The sequence below is a fragment of the Synchiropus splendidus genome, chromosome 2, assembly GCF_027744825.2.
Source record: "Synchiropus splendidus isolate RoL2022-P1 chromosome 2, RoL_Sspl_1.0, whole genome shotgun sequence".
In the NCBI taxonomy this organism is placed as follows: Eukaryota; Metazoa; Chordata; class Actinopteri; order Syngnathiformes; family Callionymidae; genus Synchiropus; species Synchiropus splendidus.
This window is the reverse complement of record NC_071335.1, coordinates 25378777-25403149: the sequence shown is the minus strand read 5'-3', so window position 1 is coordinate 25403149 and position 24373 is coordinate 25378777. Positions and strand designations below refer to the sequence as shown.

Below are 24373 nucleotides of genomic sequence, written 5' to 3'. Positions count from 1 at the left end.
CGTCTGGAAAATAAAAATGAAAATAACCATGAATTAAATAAACAGAAAAACAAAAACTTGGTCCTAAAAAATAAACAAGATAAAAATAATAATGTAAAATTAACACATTTAAAACATGAATGATAGAGAAAACCAAAATAAAAATTGAAATAAAAAGATGACCTTGGTTCCTGGTCTGAAAAATAAAAATGGGGGCAGAATAATAATAATAAACTGGCTCCAAATAAATATATAAAAATATTAATACAAAAAAAAAAAAAATTACATTTAAAGATAAACATGGGCCCAAAATGAAATACTGTCTGAAAAATAATAATAAAAAAGAAGAAAAAGAAATACCTAAGAGAGATATTGAAAAACAAAAACAAAAACAATGCATAATATTTATGTGTAATAATGTATACAAATATGTACATAGATAAGAATAATAAAACGATGGCCCGGGGCCTGAAATAAGATATAAATAAACAAATAAGAGGGTATCATTTCCTATTATACGTATTATAAATGTATTTAAAAACTAAACCATAATTCTTCAAGTGTCAAAAACATTTAAAAATAAAATTAGATGTTGAAAATATTTCAACATGTTTCAGATTGACCATGAAAAATAAGAGGCATGATTGACACACACGAGGCAGCGGGTCCAGCAGAAAGCGAGGAAGGAAGAAGGAAACCAAAGTGGTGGTGACGAAAAGCAAACTTTATAAAGCAGGTGGACGTTTTTTTACAGCTCTCATACGAAACGCTTACAAAAACATCACGCAGACACACGCGCACCAGCCGAGTTCCAGGGAGTGGACTGATGATTAAATAAATCTTAAGGTGCTTTGACAATTCACCAGTGTCGTCTGGCGCGACCGAAAGTGACCAAAAAAAAACCAAACAAAAAAACAAGAAATTTGCAGCTAAACATGTAAGTATATTGACGACGGCGTGACAAACTCTGCTGGTATTTAAAACGACAGAAAAGAGAGTGAAGCTCTGAACAGATGAGAAGGAGAATACTGCTTGAGTTCCGATCGTCCAACGTTGCCACTAGTTTCAACACAGTTATGTTTATCATGTTCGAGGATCCACTCGTCAGGCCTGATCTAGCTGATCGTGAGCTACGTCTCTGTGAAATAAACAAACGTGAAAGTAAAGTGCATCAAAATAAAGATTTAAACACTCTGAAGTACTGAGAAGTAAATTGTTTGTTTAAATAAAACCTAGAAGTCTTAGAGGGCCCATAGACTCCACATTGGGTCGATTAAAACCTCTGATTTGATCCCAGGGAGAAAGACAATTCAGTGCTGCCATCGACAAAATATTTTCCTCGCAGATGTCGAGTTAGGCCCATGAGACAAAGCATGTTTACTGAAAGTCACGTTGAGGCCTCCAGTGTGTCACTGCTCAGTGACTGGGTGAATATTCATGAAACAATGTCCTCGTCTTCAGAGCTCAGTAGATGGCGCTCTTGACACAGCGCCTCCTAATGGGCTCTAAAATAATGACCAAGCTCTAGTCCATGACAACTCAAATGCTAAGCCTGTTAGCATTTTAGCTATGTTCATATTTATAAAATAGTTTTTTAAAGTTATTTATTTTACAGGGAAGGACAAGTAAAGCTAAACATCATCTGTGTTTTACGGATCATTGGGCCAAACAGAAGTGAGATGATGATCACGTGATCATGGATCGGTAGAAGTTACGCTGGACAAAAAGGTGATCAGCTGGGGGGGCGGGGTCATGGCTCCCCACTGGACACGGATGAAGGCCGATGTCTACATTTCGATGTCATGTGACCAATTCACATGCCCCTCCGATCCACCAGTCAGGTCACTTAGTATAATGAAAAATGTACATCATCTTGGGACGTAACCCTCTATGGACCCTTTAAGAACCATGTGCTGACACGTTTTCAAAAGCCACTCCTGAAAGTATCAGTCCCATGTCTGTGCGTCAGTGCAGGTGGATCCAGATCACGTTGATCGTTCCCACTTGAACCAGACGGGTGAAATACCGTAGCGTCTCCTCGACCGCACCGTCGCCATCCTGGGACATCACACCTGCAGCTTTCCTTCAGGGGGACAGAGGTTCTCCATGGTAGAAAAATGAGGATAAAAAGGTCAAATTGATAAAAAATATCGTCTGATAAAGGTGGCTAGTAAGAGCTGTGTGAAGCCTGCGAGTGAGTGGGGCAGCGCGGGGGGGGCGAAGGGGGTCGTGGTGGGTCGGAATCATTGGAGCTGCTTCACGTAGTTTCCTGGGAAAGTTCCAAACAACTTGCTTCTTCGAGAGGTTCCTGCACACACACACACAAGACACGATCAGGGTCAGCTGGAGTACCCGGTGCTGTCCTCACAGATCCGGGTTGAACCTGAGAGGGAGGTCAAACCTCAACCCGAGTCTCATTTGGTTCGAACGTGCTGAGGCTCAGCTGAGCACCAGTGCCTCCATCTAGTGGCCGAGACACATCACTACAATCTCATTTGTTGATTTATTTTTCAGTTGAGCACACAAGGATAAACAAAAGAGAAAAAAGAAATAATGAAAATGTTTTCATCGAGAGGAAAATCTCGATAAAAAGTCAAATAAAAGACACGGCTACTGACCAACGAACCAGCCGTCGTCACATTTCTCCATCACGTCCACGACGTCGCCTTCTTTCAGCTCCAGCTCGTCCTCGTTTCGGGGCATGTAGTTGTACAGCGCCTGGTACCTGCAGGGGAAGAGGACGGGTGAGATTTCCCAACTGATTTCAGCCCTTTTTGAACAAATGAAATTCAAAATTGTTCAGACACTTTATGAAATATTTAGCCAGTCAACAAAACACATTTTCTCATATTCATTCAGATGTGTTTTGGTGGGTGAAGACACTCTAGCCCAACTTATTTATATTCACTTTACACGATGACACATTGATTTTCTCATCAGTTTTTCAACAAATACCTTTATATTTTAGATCCAGTTTAAAGGTTTTACAATATTTGAGGCTGGTGAATTTTAAAAAATGGATAAAATATTAAAAAAATTTTTTTACCATAACATTTAACATATTTCTACATTGCATTTTTTATCTTAATTGTATTAAAATTATTATTAAGTTGTGTGAAAAAAAACCCAAAAAACTAAGTAAAACTCATACATACAAACTCAAACACTTAGATTTTCCAGTGACTACAACAGGGGCCTGCGATCTAATGTAGACAACAAAGAAGAAACTCACGGGTCTCCTCCACCATGCAGTGCATCTTGGACTAATCTCTGGAGAGAAAAGGAACGACAATATATAAAACACTATCTGATTAAGTCACAAAATCCATCAGTCAATGACGGCTGTTTCAGAATCTCAGATCATAATCCACCCAAAACATGGCTGATCGGCGTCATGCCCGCCTACCCTTCGACCTCTAACTGGAGACAGATGGGACCTCCGGTAAAAGATGGGGCTACGTGGAGGCTTACCCCCCACCACGGGATCCTGCTCGGCAGTCAGAAGGAAAAGTCAGGGAGAGTAGTTGGCCACAGTCTGGAGCTCACACCGACATGCTGCCAAATCACCACCTCGCGACATGCTGATGGCCGCAAAACTCCACATCAATGCACCGCAACAGAACCAGGCCGATCCGAGAAGCAACTCTCTAAAGCCCCTCACTGACAGGATGGAGCAGTCGGGAAGGTTCGTCTTCCACAGTGACATCACTTCAAAGGCCTGACCTCGGCGCATTGGAGTCATTAAAACGAGTGAAAACAAGCTTTTATTACACGACCACTGGGGGAGAAATTAAAAGTCGTCCATGCGTGTTTTTCATACACACATTTAGTTTTTTAAATGTGTTTTAATTCACTTATGTGCTCTCTTCCTCAAGTGCCAAATCATCTTTCATTATTATTATATTAAAAAATATCTTTAATATTAAATAAATATATTTTCCACTTATTTATTTGTTAATCACTCACAATTTATTTCTTCATGTTGACCTTTTTATTTATTATGATTTTTATTGGACTGACAGGCCTGTCCCTTAGAGATAGGGTGAGAAGTTCTGTCACTCCACCTGGACACCTTCTTTTGGAGGTGTTTGGGATGCGACCTTTACTGGCCTAGCAATGGATAAGCGGTTGAGGATGGATGCAGTTCTTTATATTTTCATATGTCGATGTTGTTATTAATAAATGATATATATAAATATATGACTTAATATTGAACTGAACACCATGTTCTACTTTTAATTAATTTAATTACATTTTTTTTTCAACTACTGCTGCTAAAAATTGTGTTGAGAATTCTTATAAAAAATGAAAAAATAACAATATTCAATTCAATATTTCCATGCATATACATCAAATTATTTAAATTTACCATGGCAAATGTATCAATCTATGGCTGTACTGTTAATCAGCCACAGTAATGAACATTAAATATTGCTTTTATAAATATAAATAGCTCAACGAACTGCATGATTATTAAGAGTTGAAGCAAAGTGGATTCACAACAAATAAACAACATCACACCACTCTATCAGCGCTGAAATGCCACACGAGTTAGGGGCTCCAGTTAGAGACTCCATGCTCCCAGACTCACACCTGACACAGTCCAGGTTTACCTTCACCTTGGGAGATCTACAGCGAGGAGGGGGAAGAGCAGGGGGGGTGCGTGAACTGCTGAGGGGGGGAGAGGAGGGTGGAAGAGACGGCGTGCGAGCGGTGGGCTCTGAAGGATGAACTGAGCAAGGCAGAGGAGGAGAGCTGGAGTGGCGAGAGTGCACTGCTGACGCGTCTGAGGGCGTGAGGGGAAGAGGGGAGCAGGGGGGAGAGAGCGGGGGGGTTGGGGATGTAGCCAGGTAAGGGAGCGAAGGGGGTGTTGGAGAAACAGCCTGATCAGGCTGTTTTCGGTAATACAGAGCAGAGAAGGAAGAAAGAGGTGCGGAGACAGGAGTCGAGGATGTGAGACAGGGGGCTGTGGAGTGCTGTGAAGGTTTGGAGGTCTGTGAGGGAGGTGAGGGGGGTGGAGAGGAAAAGATGGAGGTACGAGAGGGAGTCGTCTGAGATGAAGGTGTGGAGGTCTGAGGGGGAGGTCTACACGGTGAGGGGGGGGCAGACAAAGCCGATGCACAACCGTCCTGTGGAGGTAACAAGACACCGTCATGAATCCTCCACACAAATGGAGCCACCTGGAGGAACCCTATTGAGGAGCATCACGGAAAATACCTCGAATCTCAACTGAGTGTTGCCACTTTATATTTCCGTCAATGATAAAACGGTGGAATATTATCTATTTAAAGCCGACTTGCCCTGTCAATTCCGGAGTACTGCTGCCACCTGCTGGCTCATCACTCTCATTACTATTTACAGTATTTGAAATACCATATAAGGTGTCAGATTATATTCATAGAATAAAGGTGGAGCATTTATAATGGGTAAAAAACATGAGCTGTTTGACAGAGGTCTGCACTCTCCGAGTGCCTTTTTCATTGCCACAGTGCTGAACCAGGTGCAATAGTTAAAGAGCGGAATGGAAATAGATCTTTCCAATTTATCAGACAAAAGCTTAGTGATTCAAAATATTTTCCGTCATGTCACTTGGGCTCCATTAAAGTCACACCATGCTCTACCTGTGGAGCGACTCGCCCATGAAAACCTCTACTCTCCTCTTCTACTGTCTCATCCTCCTCTTCAATGAACAGCTCAAACCGCTTCCCTTCAACAGGAGACGGACTTTCCGAACTGTCTTGATCCGTACTGTCAGTCGGGCCCATCCATGTCGGCCGTGGACTTGAGCTCTCTAACCATCTGAATTCTTTAAAGTCACTGGCCGGCAGGACGAGCGCGGCTTTAACCTCATCTGTTTGTTTGAACCTGCACCGAGAGGTGCGGCCCGGCGAAGGTGGAGGCGAGCTCAAAACTTCACTTTTGGACCCGTCCAGAATCATGGACATCAGCTCGTCGTAAGGATCTTTGATGTGGAGTTCAATGTCTGGGCTTTTCCTGCCAATGTCCGGAGTGTTCGTGGACTGGATGAGTTCTGGAAATGTGCTGCGGAACATGATGGGCTTCTCTACAGTTTGGCATGTTGGAGTCGCGTTTAACCTTTGTCTGGATTTCAACTCTAAGAGACAGTCTGGAGGAGGGGAGGTGGTGAAGGAATGAGGAAGCAGAGGGGTTTTAAGGTGCGCTAAATGGAGGGCGACGTCTTTAACAGGAGGAGATGTGTGGAGGTGCACGGGGGACTGTGTGAAGGTCCTTTCAGACGGCACAGGTGAGGGCGCCTTGAGGGACGGGGTGAAGTCAACAGGAAGAGGTGGAGGTGTAGGTGGGATGGGGGTGCCACAGAGGGAGCGCGGGGGAGTGACGGAAGCGGGGTCCATTGTGAGGGAGAGCCACTCGTTGGTGACCACCTGCAGATCAGGTCTTCGCAACCGGGGGTGAGGTGAGGTGGAGGGCGGAGGCGGAGGACAGAGTGTCTCCATGGAGGTCGAGTGAAGAAGAAGAGAGAGAATGTGACTTGCAGTACAGTAGAGAGGTGATGGTCGAGCGAAAAGGCCAGTCAGTCTTCACACATGGAAGCTACAGAACTGTCTTTTCCTGACCACAAATTGGAAAAGACACTTGAATAGATGCATAAAAACTTGTACTGAGGGACAGTTCCTTTACTAATCTGAATGACAGCGTCAAAAGACCATTTTTGTAAAAAGAAATGATCACAAAAAACGACTAAGATTAAGTCAACCATTATTCAACAACGTGTAACTGAGCTCCTAAAGTATCCCAAATGTGTTGAGACGTGCGTGAAGAATGAACACTGAAGTGCATCGGATGAATGTGTCCTACCTTGACAGGAGTGGAGCTCGGTGTCCTGCTGCCCTGGAAACCATGGGGCTCCAGGTGTTGAGCAGCATTCTTTCCCGGAGAGCGTTTGATGATGTCGACGTAGGAAACAGGGAAGATTCCCTGTTTGGTTGATCCTGGAATTTTACCCTCGTACCAGTTCTGGTCGACCTGCCTGAGCACGACGACCCTCTCGCCCTGGACACACACACACACACACACACACACACACACACACACACACACACACACACACACACACACACACACACACACACACACACACACACACACACACACACACACACACACACACACACACACACACACACACACACACACACACACACACACACACACACACACACACACAGGTTGGAAGACATTCGGTGAGTCAGTTTCGGATATTATTCCTTACTATTACTTTGTCATTCACTTTTATTATTATTATTATTATTATTATTATTATTATTATTATTATTATCGGTCTACTGTTTGTAATTCAAAATTCAGGATTGTTTTATTGTCGCCAAAGCATGTATGAATATAAACACATAAGGGACAATGACATAACATGTCTTCTCTCTGAGCACACTTCTAATAAATAAACAAATTAACTAACATTTTAACCTTTTAAAACCTGCTGAAACTGAAAAATAATTGTGCTATTGCGATACATTTTTTTGGGGTTCAGGAAGATGTTACTACGTTAGTATTTATTATTATTCATTTCCCATCATAAAAAACTTTTTATGACAGCTTTTCCTGGTTCTATTTTCTTCTACGACTCTGCAGCGTGAATATTCACCTTCCTGAGAGACAGCTCCACGTTAGTGTCAGCATTGAAGTTATAGCGAGCAACTGCCTCGCCGATCTCTCTGACGTGCGCCGGCGGAGGAGGCCGCGAAGGCTGATGCTTCTCCACCGACGGCATTTTCTGTGGAACACAAGGTGAATTCAGGTGCATTCCAGAGGCGTTGGATGAAAGGAATGTCCACACCGACCTCCACATAGGATATGGGGAAGATCCCCACGCGCCCCCGGTGCTCTCCTTCGTACCAGTTGTTGTCGATCTGCCGGATGATGTTTACAGCATCCCCCTTCTTAAAACTGATCTCCCTGTGAAGCAGTTGTATCACAGAGGCGTTCAAGGTGAAAAGCATCAGCTCGGAAATGTCAGGCCGAGCGTCAAACACACATGCTTCCAAGCATAGACTGAAATAAAGCCATCCAGATGTGCAGGTGAGTGTGAGGGCGGCGACAGTGTCAGCAGCAACATAAACTTTCACTGAATTCTGATGATGTTTCTATTAGACAGCCATCTAGTTGTGTTGATTCTAGTTGTCCGATGGTCATGCACTTCTGAAGATATTCATAAGTTTATTCCACTCAAGGATTGAGCAAAAAAAAAACCATTTCGCTTTGAGCAAAAGTTAATATCCTCCACCCATCCATTTCCTTTTGTGAGTTAAGTCAAAGACATTGAAGATTGATGTCCATGCAAACAAAGACCAAAAGCGTACTGTGTGTGGCGCTCATGCTCGGGGTCAAACTGGCTCGCTGCATGCTGAGCCTCTCCCTATACTCACTTGGCCGTCTGTGCCTTAAAATCATAAATGGCTCGGGCCGGCTGCTTCTGATGAAGGAGAGAGAAGAGAATGAGTTGTGTCATCTGCTTGTGGGAGACCTAGAGACGCAAGTGGAGAGAGACAGAGAGAGAGAGGCAGCAAGCATCACCAGAGAAACACAGTAGTACATTGACTCTCAAATCACTTAAAAAAAAATCACGTTTCTTGGCAAATGAAAGCTCATAATGTAATGAATTGGAGAGGAGCATGAGACTGAGATTTGGATATTTATTTAGCTATTTATTGATGAACAGTCTTTAATCACTACCTATCATTTTTTGTAACCCAACAGAAGTTGCTGACTCATTTAAAAATAACTAAAAAGCATTTATTTAAACAAAGTTAAATACCCAAAGCCATATCGCTTTACTTGTGAAAACAAAAGAATGCAAATGTTGCTTATAATAATCACTTCACAAAAAAGAACACGCGCATATTATTGAAAGGTCTAAACATTCCAATGACATACAATTAATAAATAATAATCAATGATAATGATAATAAATAATAATATAGAATTTAGGTAGAAACTATTTGAGGAACATGGAGTCGCACTCGTCTATTAGAGCACCACTTGACTAATCCCCCCTCTCATAAATCTAATCCAAAGGTCGGCAATTGCTTGATTCAATGAAAACACAAGGTGATAAATACACATTAACTGTATCTCACTGACTGTATGGCGCATTAAGAAGTACTTTGCCATAAAGGTGCATCTTATTTGAGTTTTTCTTACTTCATTTAAGGCAGCTTTTATCATTATTTATAGAAAGTAAAGCCACTTCTTCAGAGTCCTGATGTGTATTTCTACCCATCCACGCTCAACAGGATCAACTTTTAGGCAATGAAAAAGTAGGTGCTTCAGTTTTTTTATCAGTCGATGAAAGCAAGAAATACGAGCAGCTTCTCTACCTCTCTGTCAGGTGTGGGTCTCCTGCTCTGAGGCGTGTGGCGTCCGTCCATGGTGGAGTAACTCCTGGAGACATCCTGGTCTATGATGGAAAGAGAGGAAGCGCATCAGTAAGTTTAGGAGAGAACGGTGGGCTCACGATGACAGCGGACCAACAGATGAGTGATGCCATGAACAGGAGGGTCAACAACATCATTCTATCACACCGGTCCACAAAAACAGATGATCAGGATGGAGAAGAACGTCTCAGAGAATTACTTAACAAAAACACTTTTGCAACTATGCAACATATGACTGGTAAATTATGTTTCTGTTTAAGAGAGTTTTTCTTTGTATGAAGCTATACATCCTGGATTTTATCTTTAATAAAAAAACATATATTTAAAAAAATATAATATTATGTTGGGATGGTTGACTGTTATTAGTTCAAGTATCATATTTATATAAACATTAATAAAGTATTTTAGCAGAGGACAAGTCAGGACTGCCATGAACAGGAGGGTCATCATCATTCTATACATTCTTAAAATATTTTTTAATATAATATTATGTTGGGATGGTTGACAGTTATTAGTTCAAGTATAATACTTATATAAACATGAATAAAGTATTTTAGCAGAGGACAAGTCAAGATTGTTCCGCCATTGCTAACTGTAAGAGCTTTTTCTAAGGACAGAACGTTTTCAACGAATCAACTTGTAATTTTGCAAACATTTAATATCCCCACCAAAAATCAACGGCACTAAATGTCACCACCGATGAGTTAGTTATTTCATGTTCACACATCCTTTTTGTCTTCATTGCTTAGCATAAACTGAATTTTCTTGCGCAATTTTATCTAGTCTTCAGGCAGTGATCTCACCATCAGATGAGCTGCAATATAACTGTTTTAAAAAAACGCTTCAACCTTGTAACTTAAACTGAAAAGAGTAAAAAAGAAAGGCTGGGAAGTAGTAAATGTTGAGGACAGAGATGGTCCTGAAAGAGACACCCAGGCGGCATGACATTCTGAAACAGCAACATTGAGCACTGAAGATGGAGGAGTGTAAAGATGAGAGGGAAAACATGCATCATCTCCACCTGAATAAAAGAGACCATTTCCATTCCCCTGCTCTTCATAATCATTATTGTTGGCCGCGTCCGAATGGCGTCCGTAACAGGCACTGATTGGCGACTGTAGCCGTGGCGACTGTGACTGCGGCGTGGACGGCTCTCTGAATACCGGGCTGCCATCTGGGTTTAATGATGAGGAAGAGTGACCTGCGTGCCAACACCCCCGCCTCCCCCGTAATGAGGAGCTTCTTTCAGGCACATTTGGCAGCAGTTCAGCCAGTATTCTTCTCAGGATGCTTTCGTCGGGCGGCCGGGTGCCTCGGTGGCCTCTTTCGGCTTGAATGTGCTCGTAAATGTCCCTCAACGCCGCGTCCAGGGCTTCGTAAATGGCCTGCTTGGACTTGGGTCTGCTGCTACGACCGGCGCCATCGTTGTTTCTCCTGGAGGTAGGTGGGGAGCCCTTTTTTCTGCGGAAAGGCACTGGGCTGACCAGGTAGGCCAGCTTGGACATGGGTTGCTGGCACTGTGAGCTAGGATTTTGGGAACCTCTGCTTCTGCTTTGGTGGGGGGGTCTCTGGTGCTCCTGCCGCGCTCGCTCCCGCTCGTGGCGAAGCATGGTGGTGAAACGGGTGTAAGTGGCGGGGCAGCGGCCCTTGCAGGTGCTGATAAGGTGGCGGTGTTGGTAGCCCTGGCTGTGGCCCACACTTTGGTGGTGATGATGGTGGTGGTGACGGAGGTGGTGGTGGAGGGTGGTGGAGTTGTAAAGGCTCTCAGAGGACGTCAGTGAACAGTGGTCAAAGTCACTCTCGCTGCAAAATGAAGACCCCTCCACCTGGATGAAGTCACTGAGGTCAGACGCGAAAGCATCTTGCTCACTGTCTGAGTAGTCAGCGCTGGCTTGTGGCACTTGAGGAACAGGAGGAGGCGGAGCAAGACGTCCACGACCCGGGTCCGGACCGACTCTCGGCTGGCCTTCGGGGGGGCTCCGAGGCCGATGGAAATGATCCATGGACGGCGGTTCACTTCTGCCGGGGCTGGCATCTTCTTCCAGCAAGGACTCTATAGAGAAACGACGCTTTGGGTAATTTGGCGTGCCGGCACCTCCGCTGCTGGCTCGGGATGAGGACCCGCCAGGGGTGGTGGTACCAGAGGGCAACTCTCCGTTGCCAAGATTGGGCATGGATTTGGACTTCTGGATAAGGCGCTCATATTCAGAAATACGGTTTGGCACAGTGTCAGCTGGAACCTCCACACGCCAGGATGGCGTCCAAGGAGAGAGAGGATGGCGATGTATGTGAGGCTGTCGCTCCAAATCCAGGATGCGAGCCCGGACTGAGCGGATGAGTTCGGACGGGATCAGGTGAGCTCGGTCGATCTGGTGCATTTTACGATAAAGCTGGAGAAAGCCCGGAGAGTCATGCGCCCGTCGGCGGCGGACCCGAGGCAGCGACTGATTCGAGTTGGAGCCGATGGATGTGGAAAGATTTTCATCGCAGACCAGAGAGCCGGCGCTTTCTGAGCGAGTGGCATTACATCGACCTGACGCCGGATGACCGTCGTTGAGCAAGTCGTCGCAACTTCGGGACCTAAGCTTTCCAGGAGCTGAATTCCCATCGTGTTTCGTCTGCCTGTCACATAAGACTGACTGCCTGGAGGACGAACTGTGGCTGGTTCCCTCAGTGCAAAGTTCAGAGTCGGAGGGAACAGATGGCAGATCTGGACCTGGAGAGGTCGAACTGTTTGAAAACATGATGCATGCGTCCCCACCTTAAAAGTCGTCCGAAATAGAGCAGCGTGGTAAGAGAAGAGAAGGAGGAAAGCAGATTAAGCAGCAGAACCCAGCAAGAACGATGAAGAACGGGGATCGGGGAAAACGAACTCAAGCTTTGGCCGTCAAACTTGACCAAACGCAGCCCACGAAAAAAAAAAAAAGGACAAAACAGACTACAGATCATCTTATATATTAGGATGAAACACAAGAGAAGAAAACAAAGAAAGAAAAAGGAGAAGTGAAATCATATTAAGTAAGAAGAAAAAAGAAAACAAACTTCACATTTGTGTCTGTACCTTTGGCTTTAGAAGGGGACGACGGCGAGGAGCGAACGGCAGCTCTCCTCAGGCTGCTGCTGGGTCGGTAGGTGTCCACTGGTTTGGGGGATGTTACAGCTCGGTTTAGACTAGACGGAAGATTCCCTTGCGAGTTTGAAGGCTCAGACTTCCTTCTCTTCCTGTAGTCACTGGCAGCGCTGGAGGAAATGGAGGGCGAATTAAACTTGGATCAGGAAGGGTTAAGAGCAACGGGATCAAGACAGATCACAAGACAGATTGTCAAAAATATTGATAGTCTGAAAAGTAGCGCTACTTAAACGCTGGCTACACATATGCCACTAATCTGCCATGAGGTGCAAGAAAACATCGCTATGCCCAAATAGATAATTGACTGTTTGTCATTGCCCTGATATTGTAAGTGGGATATATCAATTTTGAACACATAGATACATGGGTATGTTGCTTAATACTAGTAACTTTTTGTGTATTCTGGACATATCTTGTTGAGTGGGGAGCTGTTCATTCCTCTGTTGGACTGAGTTCATAACAATAAATCTGTACTACATTATCAGATTTCCCCCCTTAGAAGTATGGTTCTGGTCAACAAATATTACCATAAATTGTTGAACTTACAGACCACAATACATCACAATGTATCTCATCACTACTTCAGTATCGGGATACGTATCGTATCGCAGTGCCAATACAAAGCCCGAGCTTTGAAAATAAACTAATATTTGGGTTATTTATTTTGCTTTATTCGCTTATTCTATCTTATTTTTTTATGATTGTTTAATAATTTTATACAATTAAATATTTAACTGAGGTTCAATTTTTACAATTAAAAGAAAGCCTTTTTAAGTTGGTCTTCCTGGGTATTGAGCAGGAGTTTGCCATTCTAGTATGGAGACAAACCTTGTAATTGGCTATGCATTCTGTGAACAACAGTTAGCAAGTGTGCTATACTATGATGAGAACAGCCACAGAAAAATATGTGTTAAGTTTTGAAGCATTTAAATCATACAATCTTATCTTTTAGGTTGTCTTATTAAAATAATTTGTAAGATTATTTTTGTAAGTGTAAGTGTAAATTATAGAAAGAATTGTAAACCTGGTTTATTTTGCTGCAACAGAACCTCATAATAGAAAACAATTATTGAAAAATATTGAGTCTCTTTTAATATACCAATAATTATTTGTTGTATTTTCTTTTAAGCTGAAGTGCAAATGGATTACAGGCTCATCATTTAACATTGTATTGCTCACAACACTTTGGCATTGTTTAAATCACTAGTCATCTTTTCACAACACAAAGCCGCTAAGATGATTTTCATGGTCTATTCATTCTTGCCTTCTATGCTCACTGAAGAACATGCGAATGAATAAGCAGGGCACTGGTGAAAGAAGGAGAAAAAGGGGGCGGGTGAAGGAAGGGTAAGAAGTAAAGAGGCGAAAGAAAAGGTCTGCAGGGTTAATTTATTCTGGCTCAGTTGGTAACGCCGACCAAAACAGAAGCAAGGACCGAAAGCTGGTCCTGGTAAACGGTTATTAAACGCATCTAAATGTGTGTTAAAAAGCAGGGACAAGCAAGGCAGAGCATGACTGGATGCTGCGCTGAATCACAGCGAGGACCGCTGCTGCTGCTGAAGCGATGGGGGAGGGGGACGAAGCACACAATAATAAAGGGAAACGTTTACCTCGCAGGTCTCTCTGGAGTCTTGTCAGCAGGAGCGATGTGTAAGGACGTCTGCAGAAAGGCAGATAAGAAAAGAGTGAGGTGAGATCCGCGCAGACAAAGAACAGAGGAAGAGCCGGCGATCGCAGTGCACTGCCTGCATGCATGCAGCTGTTGGTGTGTCACACGTACAACACTCCCCCCTGAAAGAGGTGAGACGGTGGCTGGTTCCACATGGCACACCTGACCTAGAGAAGGCCTCGAGGTGTCTGCCGCGAGGTCAGATATCTGCTCTGTCATGGGCTCTGATGAAGGATGCAGGCAAAGGTGAAATGGCCAAGGATGTGTGTGCTGGTGGGGGATAAATATTGCCATGCAAAACACGGCATGGATCAGCCGGAATGGGACTTCTGCTCTATGAACAACACAGTCTCTGAGGCAACTCGACCATCACCAAAGGTCACACACATTAAAATTAACTTTTTTTTAATCTTAATGAATTTTAATATTACCATTAAAATAATATAATTATAATAGCAATAATAATCTTTATAAATGAATGTATGTATTTTGTATGTAAATAATTTGATAATTTTTGATGATGTTACTTAATCACATTTTCTCTTTCTGACAATTTTTCTAAACTAAATAACACACCTGCGATTTCATCGGTTTAATGTGATGAAGCGCATCATGGCACTCTTAAGCCAATAAAAACCTATATGTTAGCCAAGTCATTGTATTAGCCATAGGGTTCAAAAAATTGTGTATTTTCTTTCAGATACTTATGATTTACCCGATTTGTTAATGAGCCATCCACAGTTTTATTTCATATCATTATTTTATATTAAATGCTATGCAATACGCTCAATAAGTGAGGCATTTATTATTTGATAATGTTATAGAACTTTTCAATTTATTATAGAACAATCAATATAGCAACACTGTAAATATTACAACACACATATATATATATGTACAGTAAATACATTACACTGATAGTGTATTGCTCAATATAATCTTCTGGCCCTTGCAATGGATTATTACAGCATAATTACATAATTACAGCATTAGTCAGTTGCATTATATTGATCTAATATTAAACCACTGGAGCACTGATTTTGATATTGATCAGCTTCCAATAAAACTCTCTACACATTGGCTTCTATTCCACTCAGCGTAATTTCAAATAGGTGACAATAATGTGACACTCGTGAATTTACCTCAATGAGCCGGCGAGCCGCGATGTCTGGATTGTAATCCAGTCTTTTTTTAGGAGGCTTGAGCCATAAGCAGCATGGCGGCAGTGAGCAGGAGGAGGAGGAGGAGTAGGTGGAGGAGGAGCAGGTATGGGAGGAAGGTGAAGATGAGGTGAAGGAGGAGTAGCAGTGGTGACGTCATGGGAAGAAGTCAAAGAGCGAGAGACATGTGGAGAGAGTGACACCCGTTAGAGATCAGAGATGGCCTACTTGTCAAACAAAAAACACAACGCACACTGGCACACACACAGCCACACATGCCAAAAGTGCCTTTTCGCCCGAGAGCTTGTTTTTTTACTCGACATTTCTTTAACAGAATCGATGATGAGGAATGAATGAGCTGGCATATTTGTCGTTTCTGAATGTAACTGAGACATCTGGAGCGAGTGGGAAACGTATGCTGTCCTATTTCTGCCACCATCCAGTGCAAACAAATCTAGTGGGAACAAAATTGAGCACTGCAACAACAGGCAGGAGCGCTAAACGATCAAACAGGGAGACATTCATCAAGTGCAATATTTTGGGGTGCCACATCTGCCAATAGAAGCCTGTTGGCTCTGCACCGAACAAACCACAGGGCGAACCAATAAAGCAGTGGCGACTCGGCCTCAAGTGGAATGACATTTAATATATCACATTAAAGATTCAGCAGGGGAAAGCTGTCTGGCACGCCCCAGGAACATAAAAAGCAGTCACATCCACTGAGCTTGTAAGGATGAAATAAACCTGTGATTGTGTTTGCCAAATAGTTGGAGTCGATAATAGAAACTGTTTGGTTACTAGCTTCAAACATCTAAAAAAATTACCAAAAACATCTTTGTACACAACTCCACGCAAGTGAGTCTTTAAAAGTGCCCCGAAACACATAAACAAACCATTAAGTCACACATCAAACACACACACATACACACACAACTATGGTGCCTGTGCAAAAACACATGCAGGGTGTGAGAGCAAGCTGTAAGCAGTGAGCCAGGTGAAGCACAAACTACAGCGTTTGCATTGTTACATATTGAAACCAATCAAAAATATGTCACGACAGCTGCTACAATTGGGAGAAAAATCAGCTGCATATAGAGATGTAGAGTCTGTGTATGAACATTTCACAACACGGTTTACCATTTAGTAAACAAATTGGGTAACAAACAAAACTTTAATACTACATAATACCATTAATAACCTTAATAGGAAATATTTTTTCTTTCTAATAATCTTTTTTTTAATCTTAGCAGTCACATCAGCCTCACCCTTGAAAACGACCAGTTTATGAAATAATATTTATTATTATTTTCTAGAGCTCCTGATGTTCTTATAAGTTTGATTTGAATTTGAATTGGTGCGGTACGGATGGAGCTGGACAAACATCCGTGCCCAATAACGTTGACACACAGACAAGTTCAAGCACTTACGTCGCCCATGACTATTGCTATTGACTCCTCAATCATAACTTCTGATGTTGACAAGCTCATGCTGTTACCACATACACACGATAGAGGGCAGCAACAAGACAACCCGCATTACATCCAACAAGAAGAAAATCTAATGATTTCAGTGAGTCACCAAAAACACCCAGCGATGCAAAGACACGACTGCCAAAGGGTACAGGAGATCCACAGCATCCAACAATTACCGCATGCCATCACATCTACCCCCCAAAAACATCTACAAGTGAACACAATAAAATCAAGGAGAAAGTGGGTGTTGAACTACAGCAGGGTTGGTAGAGGGGGGAGCAGCTAGGCCCTGACTTACCGGCCGCCCAAACTCCAACTCGGAAAAGAACTTATACCAAGGCTCGTTCTCTAAATCTACATCATCATTGCTCTGGGAAAGTATGACAGTGAGAGACAGAGAGAGAGAGAGGTGATTGGGGAGAGAAGACAGGGGTCGTGGAAAGAATTCAAAATGAGACTCATGGAAGCACGGATTTGGAATGGTTGGATCACGGCGCTGGGTGTAAACTGTGAGATTTTAGTCTGTAAAGGTGTGAAGCTGATCAACTCTCACCATACAAGCAAACTACTTTTGAACCACAACATGTAGGAACCTGATAGCTTATCCATCGAGCACACACATCATCACTGCACAGAATGCACACTGAAATGAAAATTAAAAACTCTTGTAGTAATCTTTTATTTACACTTCTTCCCCCTCTACTCTGAGTTTTCTTCAGTTTGGTCTGACCAGTTTCAGTGACTGGGTCTCTGCGGGCGAGACAAGCCCATCTCCCCTCACCTCACTTACAACACAGAGTGCTCTCTGAGTCACTAAAGCTCCACAATCACTAGAAATAAGTCAATTACAGCCAAATTCAAAGGCAGCCCTGGAGGCTCTTGTTTATTGCAAACTGAAAAACTCACAACAAAAGAATAGATAAGCGTAATTTGATTGTTCAAATGCAATTGAAACATCTTGGATTTTTTTTTCCTTCACTGCTTGTAATGACTGTTGATTAAATTTAAACAATAATATATATAAATCTAATAAAATAACAACTATAATTGAAAATAAATGAAATACTAATGTAGAATATACTGAAGGGTCTGTTGATGGTTGAAGCTATATTGTTTTTCTGAAGAATGATGGCAGTGTTGACTAATAAAAATTAATTTGTGAAAGCGTCCAGCGATCATCAGACAATCCGCCTGCAGACAAGACTTCACATTGCTACTCTCAAAACATACCAGCTTCAACTAGAGACCACTATGGCACATTGCACACCCAGTGTGACACCATTTTCCTGATGTAATGATGAAGAAATGAATGGCCGTTTTACATTCTCTAAAGTATCAGCATTTGCACGGCTTTATAATCACTGAAATATAATTGAAATATAAAAAGTCTAATTACAAAACACTGGAGAATTTCTTGGCAATAAATATTATAGTAATATGTAAATAATCTTTTGGTTTAGAGGGTGGTACGACGAACCACAAGATGGATCATATTAGATTCCACAGACATTTGTCGTGTCTGCTCACGTCTGTGTTATAAGTTTGTCGGCTGATGAGTGGCATTAAAACAAGCTCAGGTGGCATCTGCCGGTTTAATTTACTTCATTTTTCCATGCAGAGAAGGACTTTAATGAAGTGTAGCTGTTCGTCACATACACCATGACTGCACTCTTTCCAAGGAAATGAAATATTAATATATAGTACTGTTATATTCAATTTAATGCTGTAAAATGAACAGAAATTCCCCTGGTGTCCAGAGACAAGGACGCTGGTGTGAGAATTGCTTGGTGGTCTGCTGAGGCGTCGCGTATCAGTGAAGTTGCAATTGGTTGTTTGTCCGAAAGCGAACGTGGCAGATTGAGATTAGTGTTGCTTCAGTGGGTTCCAGGTCAGTGTGTTTACTCACAATGGAATTGACATACCAGGCAGTGTATAGCAGCATGGTATGTCATGAGGTGCTTCCGATAAATGAAACTCATGATCTATCGCCAGAACAGTCATAAGCCACGATGGCGCATATTTGTGCCTGTATTTTTATACGCCATTGTTAATTGAGTTGTCAGTACCATTTTAAATAACACGTTTTGATGGCTCCATCATTATGATTTGCTGTGGAGCAACATCATCAACAGCCTCAGGATGCCAAGGTGATCAAGTACTGCCAGACCTCCAGACGAGTGGAGAAGAAAACAGGATGGTCTAAAAAAGTTCAGTGGCTACGACAAACTTGTTTAAGACTTTCAGTGCAGACACTGGGCCGAACACTTTGCCCTACCAGTAATAAATGTAAAATCGACCCATGCTACCTCATTGAAAAAGCAGTTTATTAAAATTGGATTTAGGCTACTGACTTCCTGATGTGGTATTTTCTACATTTATAAACAAACCTGGCCAGAAGGCCATGATACTCACCGGCCTCTCACATTCCAAAATGGAGGACTTCCCTGGCTCATATTCAAAAATACTCTTCGGTTCGGCTCGGTACTTCCTTGTGTCCACTTTTTTGTCCGGGGGTCCCCACTCATTCCTGCCAGACATTTTTGGCAAATTATAAACACATACATGTCAATTAAAAATTGCTTGTGCTGCGAAAATAAAATAAATTAAAACCAACAAGTCCATTTTATAACACCCACAGTGGCAGATTTAGAGAAAGAGCCTTGGCATAAGTTGGAAAACTCAACACATGGAGGTATTTTTTGGGGAAAAAAACTCATCATCAGTTGAGCAATAATTTAAACAGGTTGCTGGATTATTAAAATAAGCAGAGGGAACAAAATCCTTTCATTTTCTGTGATAAGTGTTAAGAATAATCATCGAAAAAACAAAATTCTAGGAGATAAAAGGTTTTTATTGATCATCTACAGCTATCTACCTAAGCTACCTTTGTGATCAACCTGTTTTTAATCAACATCCTAAACTTTCATTTCCACACATTTGAGAAAGGTGAGTGGGCGTCTCTCACATATCAGGTGTGTCTTTGTCTCGATCACTGTCACGGGCTCTCAGCTGGAGGAGCGAGGGCATGGGCGGAGGTGGAGGAGGACCAAGTGACGGTGATGGCTCTCGAGGAGCTAGATGTCCACTGTGGTCTGAGGGGCTTTTGGAAAGCGGTCTGTACGTGTGAGTCCTTGGAGGTGGGTGGGCCATGGTGGGGTTAGATGATTGGCTGTAGTCGTCTGAGTAGAACCAAAGCAAATGTGAGTTCAAGTCACAGCAGAATATCCTTGTTATTGTCCAGCTGGTGCCTCACCATTGTTGATGAAAGCATACGTGGCGCTGTATGTGTCCGAATAGTCGTCATCTGTGGAGAAACGATAACCATTGGGAGTTTAGTTTTATGATCCGGTGAGCATTTTTTGCCTGTTTTAATCTGAACGATGCTATTATGTTATACATGCATACATACATGTTCAGGGTTCAGGGATATATCAATTAAACTCAGTTTTTGTTTATAATGTTCTTCAATGTAATTGTTAGCGAACACTTTAGATTTGTCAGACGCTTATGTTTTCATTTAACATGAGAACTTAAGTGGAAAATTGTGCTATTTTTTCACCCATAGGGCCGAAAATAATTTCATTAAAATAATGGGTGATGGAACAATTAGATCAAGTAAAAAAAGCAGCTGATGGATTTGCATGAATCCAATCGTGAGGAATTTAATTTGAAAACGCCTCCAACAAAGGATCTTTGCGCACACTCACACAGCACTTTCGTCCTCTGCCAGAGAAAAAAAGCTTGAGCAGTTTGGAACAAACTGGCCTTGTATTGACGTTGATTATGTCAAGCTCATAAAATCAGCAAATTTCCCAGAGTTGTCTGTTTCCCTTCCTTTCCAGACACTAATGAGTTCCTCTGTGTTTCTGTCAAACCGGTGTGCACTTGCTCAAAGAGCCGCAAATGATGGGAACATTTCATTCTGCGTCATTGTTCACTGAGGACTCACCCGCTTTGTGGACCTTGTGGATTTGTTTGAACATGGTTTTGTACCAGTCCTTGGGCCTGTCAACCGTCTGCGGGTGAAAAGACGGGCGTTAATAGACAGCTGAATAAAAACGTGGACAGACAAATCGTTGGCACAGACTAGAGTGGAAATGGGGCAGTTCTTATGAGGCTAACAGCAGATACCATGCAGTTGTTTTGAAGTGGGAGACTTGGCCCCTGTACGCCGATGTTCTCTCGCAGTTTGGATAATGAAGCCACACGAGGTCACCAACTATTCTTGTGTCTCAGACAGTAAACCTGGTACGTTGAAATGAAGACCAGAGAAGGTCTTCAAGGGAGGCAAGACAGGAGCTGGTGCTGATGTCCATTGCCACAGTGAGTGCACACTTGGCGGGGATAAGTGTCCAGGATAAGTCTATGAACGTGACCCTGAATGGGACGAATCTGTGAGAGCTTGTCCATAACTTTTGTAAATTCTGGAAATACTAGCCACACCCACTTAATTTAAGAAGGGCCCCAGCATGGAGACTGACTCATGAAACAAACTTAGCAATGTCCTGATCTTGAATCATCAACTCCTCACATCTTTTATTGACATTAAAGCGCTCAAAATGTGCTGTTTTTGTCTGTGTGCCCGAAGTTCAGACACCACAGCTGGTCTCAGCTGCTGCTTCTCGTCTCCGGTCCTCCAGGAGATTGGCTCTGTAGGTGCAGCTGCTGACATGGAGGCGAAAACTGCGCATTCTGACTGTTTCAAGGTCAATAAAACACCTGTGATTTCATTAGTTTGATGTGTCAAAACTCAATATTTTGGCATGACACTCTTTAGCCTGTAAAAATCAGAAATTGCGGTATATGAATGATTGAGAATACCACAGTAAAAATGCTTTTCCATGTCACTTACCCAGTTAGGATTACTCAGCCAAGTAATTCTGATTGGCTACTTGAACCAACTTATTGTTTGAAAAGGTGAGTAAATCACTCTTTTCTTCATAGAGGGAAGCGCAATCTCAAGCCCACCCTTAACCAGCGAGAAAAACATTGACAATCGACACAGGATGATCGGGTTTTACCCGCCACAACAAACGTCGCATGCTGTTTTGACGAGAATGCCTGCCCTTAATAGAACTCTCAAATGGCAGCCAGGCTTAATCCTCCCTTTATTCAGTCGTACTCAACACTGTGTCTGGTCACAGAAAAGGCTCCCTGGCTCCACGGTGGAGGGAGTGTTTGTGACTCGGTATGCAGCCTTGCCGCGGCCAAACACACAGCTCAATTACCACTTCACGCTCCATAGCAACAAAGCAGTGTTCCCACAAAAATGTTTGTCTGTGCACAGAAAGAAACATCTTTTCTCCCACTTATCCTCACATTCACCTTTTCAATGGACTCTTTGAGTCACAAGATTCCATTGGCATTTTACCCCACTAGATCACTATAAGAACTGTAAAAAAATGGCAAAGTTCAGTTGATATTTACCGTACGGATGGCAATAGGAATGCCGGTATCATCCACGGGTCCGATGCCTTCGTAGTGTGGAGCTTTAATGACTGACACTTTCTTCTCTTCCTCTGAGTAGCGTGCGATGGGGACAGTGCTGCTGATTACTGTGCTGCCTGACACCACTGACTCTCTGGTAAATGACTCACTGCCCTCTAAAATTGGACAAAAGTGGTTGGGAAGGAGTGAATTGCAAGTGAATAAGACAGTGCTTTGCAGTCACAGACCACATGGAACAGTCAAACCTTTAAACTGCCAACATAAATCAGGAAGTACAACCTCAAAATGTCCAACTTTAACAACATTTAGACGAATGTGAATATTGGATTCATGTTTGTGAAGGCATTTGGAACAGTTTTTTTAGTCTGAAAAAGACGATAAGGATTTCCTTCTCCAGGTATGTAAAAGTAGATAACATGATGGTTGTTTTTTGTGTCTCACCTGAGCTCCTACTTTGTCTCGGGAGCTTGGTGTGGAGAGAGCTGGGTGGAGGAGGGTAGGACGGAGGGGAGAGGGGTCTCAGTGGAGCGCCGCTGCTTCCATTCATAGCATGAGAGATGACCTGACCCTGTGGTGTTCCACATGAGAAAAGCAAGACGGTCAGTCACTAAAAACAGGCTGAGGACATGACGGCGGCGGACAGGATGTACACAGGCTAAAAAGAACGAGAAAATAAATGTGTTAGTCGGATGATTCCTATATTAGTGGCCAGAACACATTATGTTCAAGGGTGAAGGGGGACCAGTTCAGATGAAATCACTTAGAGTGATTCATTGGAAGTGTTGGAGAAGGACACTCGCTGAATCATGACAGACAGAGCAGAGTGTGGTAAAAGCATTCTATTCTAGTGCGAGACACAGACAGACTGTTATAAGTTAGTGTGAGTGGCGACTTGATCCAGACGGCGGATGAGACAGATGCTTATCTTCAAAAGTGTTTTCATCACCGCAGGAAGCTGTGCTAGGTTAGGAGGAACTAAAGATCAGCACAGCAATAGGTGTTAGAAAGACAACAGAGTAAACGTGGTAAAAGTGCATGCATTTACTGTGCATTCAAGCCAAAATGTATGTGACCTCCAGAGAAAAATATGTGTAAAATGTCGTGTTGTGATGAGGATGATGAGTTCAAGTTTCAAGCCTTCAACCACTTGGCACAACTACTACTCGGTTTTTCAAAATCCACGATCAGTGCTTCATTTGAACATGAATTATGGATTAGACCTGGATTAACAGGTAAAGACAACCATAAAAGCAGCCTCCAGACGTCACCATGAAGGGTCGACCTTTCATTTCAAGCTGCGGTAGATTAGTGAAAGGGTTAAAAAGAGTTAGAATAAACATGTAGGACAAGTGGAAGTGGGGCGGCTGTCCAAATGAGCCGACATCGAGTGTTGCAGCGGAGGCTTGTTTGGATAATTACGTTAGTGACAGCCGCAGCCGCAGCAGTGGAGGCTGTTAGCACATCTTCACGGCCAGCGGTGGATGTGTAGGCAGAGACATGGCTGAGGGTGGGAGATGGCGTGGGCGAGCAGCCGGGTGAGTCCAGGCTGCAGATCTGCAGCTCGTCCAGGAGGCCTGCTGTAGATGTGGAGTAGTGGCTGAGAGCGGAAACGGTCACAGGGGAGGCTGAGGGCGACAGGCAGCTGCCGATGCTGTTGACCCCGGGGAGGAGCTGCCCGCTGACCGACCCCGGCGTGAAGGACACGTACGGGGTGGGTGACAGCGCCTTGGGCATTAAACCTGACAGGTAGTCGAGTGACTCGGAGCTGTGGCAGCGATATGAGTAGTACTGTGGGGTGGGGTCAGGGGAGAGCAGCCCCTGATGGTGGGAGGAGAGGGAGTTGAGTGGAGGGGAAGAAAAGAAGGAGAATGCTTAGTGGTGCCGCTCAAAAGCCACACTGGTGAATCCACACCAAAATCAAAATCAAATCATCCAAATCTCCTGAAAAAAACAAGTGACGCTGCAGATCAGAGAGCATCTGTTAGTGAGAACGCCATAAAAAAACTGAAAAAAAACACAATTTTGTTGAGAGATAATGTTGGTTTTTAGTTATGCTTGGTTAATAATGGATGTTCTGGAATGTA

General features: G+C 43.1%; 1 protein-coding gene across 17 annotated transcripts in view; it reads right to left on the bottom strand.

The window, feature by feature from the left end:
* Positions 1-677: 677 nt before the first annotated feature.
* Positions 678-24373, bottom strand: part of sorbs2a (sorbin and SH3 domain containing 2a) — a 42605-nt gene continuing 18909 nt past the window's right edge. For 4 of the 17 annotated variants that reach the window (XM_053858183.1, XM_053858182.1, XM_053858186.1 and 1 more), the window contains 20 exons: positions 23709-24107; positions 22731-22857; positions 22269-22444; positions 20791-20857; positions 20095-20145; positions 19807-20020; positions 19254-19368; positions 17140-17211; positions 15352-15408; positions 14151-14200; positions 12472-12650; positions 10432-12171; positions 9354-9433; positions 8403-8500; positions 7818-7932; positions 7622-7750; positions 6817-7011; positions 3212-3249; positions 2598-2704; positions 679-2287 (listed from right to left, as the gene is read on the bottom strand). In XM_053858183.1, the coding sequence (XP_053714158.1) occupies positions 2223-2287; positions 2598-2704; positions 3212-3249; positions 6817-7011; positions 7622-7750; positions 7818-7932; positions 8403-8500; positions 9354-9433; positions 10432-12171; positions 12472-12650; positions 14151-14200; positions 15352-15408; positions 17140-17211; positions 19254-19368; positions 19807-20020; positions 20095-20145; positions 20791-20857; positions 22269-22444; positions 22731-22857; positions 23709-24107 (4074 nt within the window). In that variant the 3' untranslated portion in view covers positions 679-2222. Of the gene's footprint in view, positions 2288-2597; positions 2705-3211; positions 3250-6816; positions 7012-7621; positions 7751-7817; positions 7933-8402; positions 8501-9353; positions 9434-10431; positions 12172-12471; positions 12651-14150; positions 14201-15351; positions 15409-17139; positions 17212-19253; positions 19369-19806; positions 20021-20094; positions 20146-20790; positions 20858-22268; positions 22445-22730; positions 22858-23708; positions 24108-24373 lie in introns of all 17 variants that reach the window. The other 13 variants (XM_053858190.1, XM_053858191.1, XM_053858187.1 and 10 more) reach the window with 12 other exon arrangements.